Source organism: Alexandromys fortis, unplaced genomic scaffold (genome assembly GCF_014885135.2).
Source record: "Alexandromys fortis isolate MF-2015 unplaced genomic scaffold, M_Fortis_MF-2015_v1.1 scaffold_36, whole genome shotgun sequence".
Taxonomy (NCBI): Eukaryota; Metazoa; Chordata; class Mammalia; order Rodentia; family Cricetidae; genus Alexandromys; species Alexandromys fortis.
Genome location: NW_026067915.1, coordinates 13,788,500 through 13,799,851, shown reverse-complemented (window position 1 = coordinate 13,799,851; position 11,352 = coordinate 13,788,500). Strand labels below are relative to the sequence as shown.

Sequence of the window (11,352 nt, the reverse complement as noted above, 5' to 3'; positions counted from 1 at the left end):
GGGGGGGGGGGGTTAAGTGGAGGGAAGAGGAGGAGGGGAGGGAGTGGGAACCAGGATTGGTATGTAAAATGAAAAGACAGTTTTTTAAAAAAAGAAAGGAAGAAAGAAAGAAAGAAAGAAAGAAAGAAAGAAAGAAAGAAAGAAAGAAAGAAAGGGCACTAGCTGCTCTTCCAGAAGACCCTGGTTCAATTCCCAGCACCCACATGGCAGTTCACAACTGTCTGTAACAGTTCCAGAGGATCCAACACCCTTTCATAGACACACATGCAGATGAAATGCCAAGGCACATTAAATAAATTTAAAAATCAAAAAAGAAAGCTATCAGAAAACAACAACAATAAAAAACTTAGTCATAGGAGGACAACTGAGATATGCTGAAAGATATACATGAAAGAATGACAGCATGGTTTGTAACAGCAAAAAACCAACCAAACAAACAAACAAAAAACTAAAGGCAATCCAAATATCTAGACAAAATTTTTAACCAATTTAAGACTGTGATAAAACAAGGTAAAATAATAGGCAGGAAAAAAATATATATAAGATGATACAATACAAATAGTGTCAATTTTGTCCTCTCAAGAAAATACTGGTCTGTGTAGAGATAAATAAAAAGAAGCCATTCTCTAACTAGAGTTAGTGCACATAACTCCCTGTTCTTGACTGTACATAGAGCCGGTTCCTTTCATCACACAATAACTGGCCATCAATCAGGATAACATTGTGAGTTCTGCAAGTAGGTCCTTCCAATACAAAAATGCTGCAGCAAATATAAGAAAACTCCCGGCAGCTAATTTAAAAATCAATGTGTCTGCCAACACTAGAACATCTCGAGTTTTCAAAGAAAGACTGATAGCCAAGAATGGCATTATTTCAGACACATTATCAATACCCTCTGGCTAGTAGCTTGTTTCTTAGACAGAAAAGAGCAGTGGAAGCCTGCATGATGGCACATGCTTGTAACTCGAGCACATGTAATTATGATTTAGAGGTCAGCTTGGGCTACAAAGGGAGACACAACCTGTAAAAAAGAGCCCATGACCAAACAGGTAATCAAGTGGTGGGCAGGGCCAAATAAAAGAAATAAGAGTGAATCTGCAACTGCTGAAACGTAAGAGGAGGAGAAAGAAGAGAAGGGAGAGGAGAAAACGGCAAAGCTCCAATGCTGATCAGGAGTCACTCTCTAGGACAACGACACAACTCCTACCTAACATCTTCCTGTCTGCAAGAACTACAAACATAGTTCCAGCCACCAGGGCAACACAGAGATCTGCATTCATAAAAAAAAAAAAAAAAAGAAAAAGAAAGGAAGGAAGCAAAGAAGGAGGGGAAGGAGGAAGGGAGGATGGAAATAAGGAAGGAAGGAAGATCCCCAATAGCATCCCTACATTCTCAATCACATGACTTGGAAAGCATGTTCGGTTGTGCTGAAATGGAACCAACCTAGTAAAGATGCAGTTTTTATTTTCCTTTTCTTTTTGTTGCTAATCAAGGTACCATAGACAGAAAGATAAAACACAAAAATCTTCAAGACCTTGATTTCCACACCAGTTACTGTAAACAAGACGTTCTGTGAGCGTGTAAGAAAGATTAGAGACCTCTAGCATTCGAATAGTATGTGCTCTTACAGACTCATTCTACCAGAGAGATCCAGCAGAAATTCACACCTGGTAGATATTCATGAATCCTAATTCAAGGATTCTAATATGAAAAATATACTAGAAATATACTGGAAACAGTTCCAAAAAGCCCAAGGATATACTACATAACTGCATAAAAACCTGCTTTTCCCCATTTTTAAATTTATTATTACCAACCCAGAAACCATTTTTTTAAGTCAGTTTTACTTGACCACCACCCAATTCCTATTGTGACAAATTTTTCAGGGCCCAGTATTTTCAACAATTTTAAATGTTCAAGTATTCAATTTACTACACCTAGACAACTGTGAAAATACATTCTCTATTTCTGCACTTCAAAGCACAGCTTCAGTACCCAAAAATGGCCCAATCCTGAATTACCACTCCCTTTAAAAGACACACACCAAAAACTACTTTGAATCTTTCCTTTAAAGCCGGTGGCTTAAAAATAAGTACCCACAAGAAAACATAAATTCATACATGTTCTTATGGAAGTAACAATTTATAATATTCATTTGTAAGAGACAACACTCTCTCCAGACCTGCATTTCTGCAGCAGTCATGAATAAACACACTGCTCCGAAGCACTGAGCATCAAGATGCATGAAGCATGCACATGGATCGACATTACCTCCAACCTTAGGGCCACCTGCTGAACCAGGCTTTCTCCCACTGTTGACGGGATTTCCAGATGTTTTAGGTGCAGGAACCTTGAATGCTGAAGCAGCTGATGACGGTCTATTTCCATCCACTGATTCCTCATCATCAAAGCTTTTATCTGCACAAAGCATAAGGAAATAGATTCTTAAGGAAGCTAAGCTTCTTACCATTTTCCATTAAGACTCAAAAATAAAATAGAGCTACAGAGAAAAATCATTATTTAGGTAGGATACAAATAAAAAAATAGAGAGATCCTTTGAATAAATATTTATATATTGGTTAACACTTTACAAAATAACCTCTATGATTTAAAATAAAAAATACCTTATTGTCACATTTCCTATACATACATGTCAAAACATAAAAGCAAGCATATCAACTTCAGAACAGTCAAAGCATCTCTTTTTGATGCTCGTAGAAGCATTTTCTGCCAGCCCCTCCCATAGTCAATCTTGCAGCACGCCCTGCCTTATTCCTATGCCCAGATTTCTGCAACTTACAATCACAGATCCGTTTGCAAATCAGCCGCCTCATTCCTCCGAATTTCCCTCACCCTAGAATAGGTCCTAATAGTTCACATGGCCAAATACAGTAAATTTGATACTAATCAAAGATTCTATCAAAAATAGATAGAAACAACCACAGAACCACCACTGAGGTTTGTGCCGGCATTTTTCTTTCTCTTCCCTGCCCTAGGTGCTGCAACAGCCAATCAGCTGCAAGGTGACATCATCTTATGGCAGCAACTGCTAGATGAAAGGTAAAAATTCTCCATGCATTTAAAAAAATCCTCTATGCACTTACAATGTATTCTCTAGCAAAAATGTGAAAGCATTTCATACTAAAGATCTATAAATGTAGGTTTGTTTTCTCTTCCTTAACACACATGAAAATCCATATAAATAGGACATTAGGTTTTAGGCAATAATCACTGTGCTGTGTGCTACTGCATCAGGAAAGCATGGGAACAGCAGGGCTCACTGCTGTACATAATTAACTCTGTCTGCAACCTCACAATGTGCTGCCTACGTAGCAACAGAAATGAAACCCAACAGTCTCTGCTCTTAAGTGACTCTCAGGAGTTCTGCAGTCTCCTTCTGGAATATTCACAGCCACACTGCTATCATCTCCTCACACACAAGCTTACCAGCCTCCAGACAACTCCTCCCTCCCCCACTCACAAGACAGATGCCATGTACTCTGCTGAGAAACGGTTTCTCTAGGACCCTGCAAAACCAATCCTGACAAACAAGATGGGTGAGGCAGAGAAGCAGCTTTACCACAGGCTTTAGACCAATGTCAGAATCTTCTTCCTATCCCTTCCATTTTCACCATACAAATGCCCACTCATCCAGAATAAGTGGTCTCCATGAAAACATACCACCAGTGTAACTGTTAGACGGGGCAAAGAAAAGACCGCTTATTAAAGAAAAGAAAAGATTGAAAATCATGTTCCATTTCAGCAAATGTTTTGTTAACATCACTTCTACCCCTCCACCCTCTGCAAGCCAAACTCATCTTCTAGTTTAAATACAACATTCTTTATCCTAACACAATTAGGAAGCCAGTATGGAGAAATTAATGAACTTAAAACTTGTGCTTTAAATATATTAACACCAAAACAATTCAAAATAAACTTTTTTGGTTCATCATTATAGTCACACACTCACAACAGAACCGACACAAAAATCTACAGAAAGTCAGGCACTTAAACAGATGAGACAGAAGTTACCATGGAAACGGTGTTCCCTTGCTATACACACAAGAACTGAAAAGATAAGCGTCCCTAACATTTAAAAAAATTAACTCTTAACATTCTCAAGCTACCAGGATTTTTAAAACTCTGCTAACATAGCTAAGCATACAAGTCCCAAGAAACAAATAATAAATTTTCACAAATGACTGTCAGGCTAGTCAGTACTGAGGTGCAAAGATTACCTTCACCTTGTGTCTTCTGAGCACTCCCCAAACCCCTAACTAAGCAAGTCAATTTGGAACCCCACAGAGCAATAAAGAAGTAGAGCATCCACTGTGGCCTCCTGTGTCTCTTCAGTAGATAGGAAAATAACATTGGGAGGTTTTTTGTTGCTGGTAGTTATGGTGTAGGAAAGAACCACAGTTTACTGCTGTGCATTCCAGAGCTCACAGACATGTGAGCTATTCAGAGTTTGTAGTTATTATAAAGCTGCGTTCTTGAGAGAAAAACAATTAAAAGGATCGGGGATTTCAACACTATTGGCAAGTAGTATAAAAACCAGAGCTCAAGCATCTCTAAAGAACTGAAAATAGGAACTATTCCAAAATTTGGAGCTTTTCAATAATATAATGCTAATTTTCAGATCTGAAAATATTTGTATTCTGAATTTGGAGATTAGGAATATTCAATTAAATATACGTAGACTCATACAAATAATCAAAACACAGAAAAAAAGACTCAAAATCTGAAACACTCTTGGTTCCAGGCAATTCAGACAAGGGATATTCAGCATGTAATTTATTTGAGACCACAGAAATCAAAGATACATTTAGTAATATCCTCTCAATGTGGTATTCAGACAAAAGCTCACAATCACCTGATATTTGTTAGAGATGCATTTTAAATTATTATCACACTTATTTATTCTGTGTGCCCAGGTGCTATGGCATTCACGTGGAGATCAGAGGACTGCTTTCAGGAGTTAGTTCTCTTTCTATCATGTTGGTCAAGGGGACTGAACTCAAGACATCAGGCATGTCAGCACCTTCACCTGCTGGGTTATTTTGTCAGTCCCCTAAGATGTGTATGACCCACCTGTACTGCATCAGAAACTGTGAGGATGCAGTCTGATACACTGCTGTTTAGGATGCCTCCTAACAATCATGTGTGAGCCACTCTTCTAAAGCAGAGCTTGGTAGATTTTCTTTTTAATTAAAAAGGTCACATGGCAAATATCATAGGCCTTGAAATCTACATACAAATGTGCAATTGCTCGATTATGACATGATCACAACAAAGTAACCCACAATCTGTAAAGAAATGGGGACAGCTAAGTTTCAGTACCACAAGAACAATTGAGATTGGTCCACAAAGTCCTTGTCTAGGGCAAAAAACAAAAGGAGTAAATGTATACAAAATTTAAAAAAAAAAACAGAGAAAAACTGATAAAACATTAGATTAAATTAAATCTGAAAGGATATAAAAATTTTAAAAAGATAAAATAGAAAATTATTTTCTGTGCTAAATACATAAATTAAACTTCCTGTGTACTGAAATACCAAGAAGCATCTTTTATTCTAAAGTGATCTAACATATATTATTCTTTGAAGAGGCGAACTTCACAGTTGGGCTTTCTTTTTCATTCCAGTGACCATCAGTGCAAGAACAATTAGACAAGAATAGTCACTGAATACATTTGTCTCACGAACCAGTTAGAAAAGGTAAATTTTTAAAATAATCTCTTCTTGGTGGAGGTTATAACCAGAAAAAAAAATTTCAGTTTAAAACTACATCAAGAAGGGAATTAGAGAAATGGTTCAGCAGTTAAGAGCACAGGCTGCTCCTCCAGAAGACCAGGGTTCAGCTCCAAGCACCCACATAAAGGCTTACAGCTGTCTCCAACTCCACTTCCAGGGGGATCGGACCCCCCACCCCCTTTCTGGCATCCTCAGGCTCTGCATGTGCATGATGCACAGACATACATGCAGGCAAAACACCTATACACATAAAACAAAAATAAATCCTAAAAACAAAACGAAAAACGGCTCTAAAAGGCTGAAGAGAGAGCAGTTAAGAGCACTTACTGCTTTTGCACAGGACCCAAGTTCAGTTCCCAGTACCACAAGCACCCATAAGTCCAGCTCCAGAGAATCCACATCACTGGTGGCTGCACTCATGTGCACATACCCACAACTACACTCACTGGATACAATGCCTGATTTTTAAAAACCTTAAAAGCAACCAATGTTTGACACAAGAAACACAAGACAAGAACCAGTACTTCAGAGCTTCTGCTCTACTGTCCGGTGAAAGAACAAATCCAAACCCACATAACATGCAAGAAGTTAGAATACCAAATGACGACAAACTCCTAAGGTTAAAGGGAACCATAAGTCAACCCTTATTTTCCTATTGTTTATTTCTTTTACCGAATTATTTACGTAAGAGAATGAGCCATGGACTCGGAGATAGCTCAGTGAGTAAAGCACATGCTATACAAGTATAGGACCTGAGTTCTAATCCCCATGCTCACTCACATCACACTGGGTGAGGCAGCACACACATCTGTCACCTCAATGAACCTATGGGGAGATGAGAGGTGGTTTTGTGATCCTGGCATATGCAGCAAGCAAACACCAAGAAACCTGAATCAAACAATGTGGAAGGTGAGGATTGAAATGAAACCCAAGGTTGTTATCTGAGCCCACGGTCACATGAACTCACAAACATACACACAAGCACTCATGTGCATGAACATAACACCTACAATCACCAGTATCATAATAATAACACAAAGTGAAAAGACAAGCAAATGAATAAAATTGGGGAGTGAGTAGGAGGGAAAGGAAGAGACAGACAGGAAAGTAAATCAAATCAAATCAAATGTTTCAGTAAATGAGCCATATATTCAGGTCCTACTTATCTGGGCTCTAAGAGCAAGTGCAAAATTCCTAGGAACATCCCAAAGGTATAAGGTATCAGAGGACAGGAATAACTGAGCAGGATGAAGTGGCTATCTATCTGTGTGATGGAAAAGATGACAAGAGGGAGAACTGGGAAATCAACAACTGGAGGAAACAGAGTGAGAAGAGACTGGCACAGAGGAAACAAGATACCACAAACAAGAACAAGTATGAACAACTACTAGGAACAGTTCTGCTTAAAATACTGCATTTCCTCAGTGAGTTCAAGATGTTAAAAAGGACTAGAGGGTAGAAAACCAGTTAAGTGGCTGTAGTGCTGTGTATACGAGGAAGATTAAACAGGCAAAGAGATGGAAACAGGACACGTCAACAAAGATGAAGGAGAAAGAGGTGAAAGAAACAGACAGGAAGGGAGGAGGAAGTCATGAAAATGGGAGGGGATTATGGAAGGAGTGACTGAGATGTGAAGGGAATTGAAGACGCCTGTTCTAGAATCTGAGACCTGGTTCCACGAGTTTTGAATAAATTCTTTTTTAAAATGTCAATTCTCTAGTTAGAAGAAGCTCCTTACAGAACTTCTTATATTTAGATGCATTCACAAATAAGAAACACTAGTTTGTCTTTTGTTACCTAAATGAGAGAGAAAAGGGATGAGTAGACTAGAAATAGCAATAAAGTTTTAAAAAAAATCTTACATAAATGTGGCAAAGCATGACTATTTCACAAATCTAGGAGGCAGGTACACGGAAAGCTATACTGAGTGCCTGCCTCCGTTATGGTTACTACACTGCGTAATAAAATAATCTTAAGAGAAAAAAAAATCAAAACAACAAAATCAAATCCCCAAAAAAAAACCCTCAAATTCTTGAAGACTTCGTAAAAAGTAAACAAAACCAAATAAATGTCCACACACTAGTTGAACAAAAGTGCAAGAAAAATGAATTGTTTAGTAGGTGCTAAGCTGTGTGGCCTGGACAAAAGTTAGAAAAACAATAAACTGAACTGTCCTTCCCTCCGGGTGGGGGCACAAAGAAAGATGCAAACAGAAGAGGATGAAGAAGAGAAGAAAGAGAAAAGAATGGAGGAGACTAAAAGAAAGAAACACAGGGAACAGAGGAAGGAAGACAGAATGAGAGAAGAGAACCACACCAAGTGAGGAAGGAAGCTCAGACTGTCTTTGCCACCTTCAAAAGCAGGTGTGGAAGTTGGGGGAGCACTATGCTGCTGGCCCACAATCCCACTCATATGCCCAAAGTCAAGAGTTCAGAAAAGCAGTTTTTGTTTGGTCTTTTCATTTTCTTCAGTAGAACTCCATCTATTTTATGTCTTTTAGGAAAACCTAAATTTCCTGTCTAGCACCCACAGATTCAGCTAGTCTTTTCAGATTAAATCCTCCAAGTCAGTATTCACATTTCTTGCATATACTCCTTCAAGTCCACGTTACTTATACGGGTTTAACAAATAGTTTTAAGTTTTTAACCATGTTTGGTATGGGATGAAAACGACAGTCAGGTGATTCTTCAGTTCTTAAAATTAACATAATTAAAAGTTAGTAAACTACAGACTAGGTGAAAGGCTATTTTCCTCTTTTGTTTTTTTTTTTTTTTTTTTTTTTTTGCAGACAGTGTCTCACTACGTAGATTTGGCTGGCTTGGAACTCAGTATGTAAACAAAACTGGTCTAGAACTCACGGGTATCTACCGGACTCTGCCTCTAGAGTGAAGTTTCTTTTCTTTTTTCTTTTTCTGCTTTGAGACAGTATTTCTCTATGTAGCCCTGGCTGTTCTGGAACTCATTCTGTAGACCAGGCTGGCCTTGGACTTACAGAGATCCACTTGTCTCTGCCCCGAAAGTGCTAGGATTAAAGGCATGGACCACAACTGCCTGGCCAGAGACAGAGATTTTAAAGGTGAACATCTGGAATAACACCATACCAATGTGGTTTTATCATCCACAGACAACTGCCCTTGTTTGGAAGAACTTTCTGGAACACTGACTTTGCTTCCACCATACTGAGTTATTGGATACAGTATTTTAGTTCCTGAAATCTGTTACTGTAGCTTTAAGTATTCGATCTGTAATTATCAAGACCGAGAGTTTGTGAGCAAAACCTTCCAGACATCTCAGCTGCTGCCTTGTATTTGTCTTTTAAATTCCTTTGGTAGCAAAATCTGAACAAAGCTAAACTCAGTTTATGGCAAAACATAATAAAACAAACATTAGTCTATTTGTTCTTTTTATCCCACTCAGTGTAAATCTGCACATATTGACAAAAATTAACACATATGATTATGGGACACTACCACCTTAGGCACAGCAGGAGTTGCTACATATTATATGAAACAAGACCAACTGGTCCTCCCAAGATTTCTTCTTTTTATTTTATTTTATTGGTTTTTTGAGACAAGGTTTCTCTGTGTAGCCCTAGCTGTCCTGGAATTTGCTCTGTAGACCAGGCTGGCCTTGAACTCACAGAGATCTGCCTCCCTCTCTTCTTTTTTAAACGAGGTCTTGCCATATATCCCAGGCTGGCCTCAAATTTATAATCTTCCTGCCTCTATCTCCTACATCCTGGAATTACAGGTGTACACCATGACACCTGTTTTCCCAGGATTGTGAGTTCCTGTAACTTTAAACAAACCCATACATACATGTGCACCATTTTTTTCTTTTCTTCTAACTGAAGGCAGGTCACAATTTCACAAGTTTTTTACACTTTCTACATCATGTTTAGGATACATGTAATCCAAAGGAATTGTGTCTAAGATACACATAAAACACAAAAAGTTGTTCCATCTCAGGGCAAAAAGAGCAAGCCAAACCCACACACAGGTCTCACAGTATTCATTTTGTGCAGGTTTTCTTCACGAAAGCAACTAGTTTGGTAAGAACCCTAATACTAGGGATTTACACACAAGAAATGCACTCTACTTCTTACTAACTAGTTTCTCATACCACAGTTCCTCTTTCACTTGAAGCTATATCCTTCCTTATTCTAATTAAAACAACAAGCAATAGGACTTTGGGTTTTTGGGCTATTATATTCTTGCAGAGCCAGTGAGGACCAATGACCACAGTCCTTAATTAATAGCTAAATTATTAACAGGTTAGTAAACAAGAAATCTTACAACCACCACTCATATTTAAGGAAATGCACAGAATGCTCTATCTCCTCTTTTCTGTCTGGCCCCACAGGTCCCCCTCCTAAGTCCTTTCTGGTGGCACTTCCTATTTAACCCAGCCATCCTGTCAAAGTCTTCTCTCTATTCCACAACTTTTCTAAAGTGTTTCATCTATTCTCCATGCTAAGTATTCTTGAAATGTTGAGAAATTTCCAGTGCTCACCTCTGGCCTAGAATATCTTGTGAGTTCCAAACCCATACGACCACTATCTGTGACCTGTCCCCTGAGGAAATCATCCTGTATGGAGATGTCAGAGGCATCTTCAGTTTAACACAAATGACTACACCAACACTATTTTAAAGTCTTCCCATACCTGTGTGATAAATGACATCATTATCTCTGCTACTCAAGCCCAAAATGTGGGAACACACCCTATGCATTCTCCCATGCCCACATCCACCATCTACCAACAGTTGTTGTCCTATGTAACTCTCAGTAGTATTGGAAGCCCAACTATTTCTCGTTACTTCTGCTGCCACTCCTAATCTAAAGCCAGACTTGTACCACCCTGTCCATAGTACTGGAACAACTGCTTTACTTATTCCATTGTTTATATTCTTGACCTCCTTTCAAACCACAAGGTAGATAGTGTATACCCTACGAAGAATTTGGATCAAAGGATATTGAAATGATAAACACAAAGCGACTTATAAAAAGGACAGATCTAGGCAATGACTAAATACATTGCTTAATACTAATAACACAAAGACAGCCAGATATTGTGCGTCTTCTGACAGAAACCCAAATCTGGATCTGGTACTGCACCTCTTAATCCTTCCCAAAACAGTTCCAAAAACTAGGGACCAAACATTAAAACATATGACTATATGGGGGACATTTTCATTCAGACTACCACAGTCAAACAAAACAGCACTCTTGAAAAATCTTTATCAACAAAACACCCAAATAAAACTCGGTTTTGATCAAGCCATTTGAAGCATTTTAAAGAAATACAGTAGGAGGCAGAGGCAGGTGGATCTCTGTGAGTTCGAGGCCAGCCTGGTCTACAAGAGCTAGTTCCAAGACAGGCACGGAAGCTACAGAGAAACCTTGTCTTGAAAACAACAACAACAACAACAACAACAAAAGAAATACAGTAGATAGAGATACAGGTGTGATGGTACATGCCTGAAATCCCAGCACTTAGGAAGAGAGGCAGGAGGGTCAGGATTTCAAGATCATTCTCAGCTACATGAGACTTCCAGGAAGCCAAACACACAAACAAAAGATTAAACAAAATAATCAACAA

General features: G+C 38.6%; 1 protein-coding gene across 5 annotated transcripts in view; it reads right to left on the bottom strand.

Annotated features, from left to right (window-relative positions):
- Clasp2 (cytoplasmic linker associated protein 2) overlaps positions 1-11,352 on the bottom strand; it is a 174,844-nt gene that overhangs the window by 113,359 nt on the left and 50,133 nt on the right. For all 5 annotated transcript variants that reach the window (XM_050139488.1, XM_050139483.1, XM_050139484.1 and 2 more), the window contains one exon: positions 2,272-2,418. In XM_050139488.1, coding sequence (XP_049995445.1) covers positions 2,272-2,418 — 147 coding nt within the window. The remainder of the gene's footprint in view (positions 1-2,271; positions 2,419-11,352) is intronic.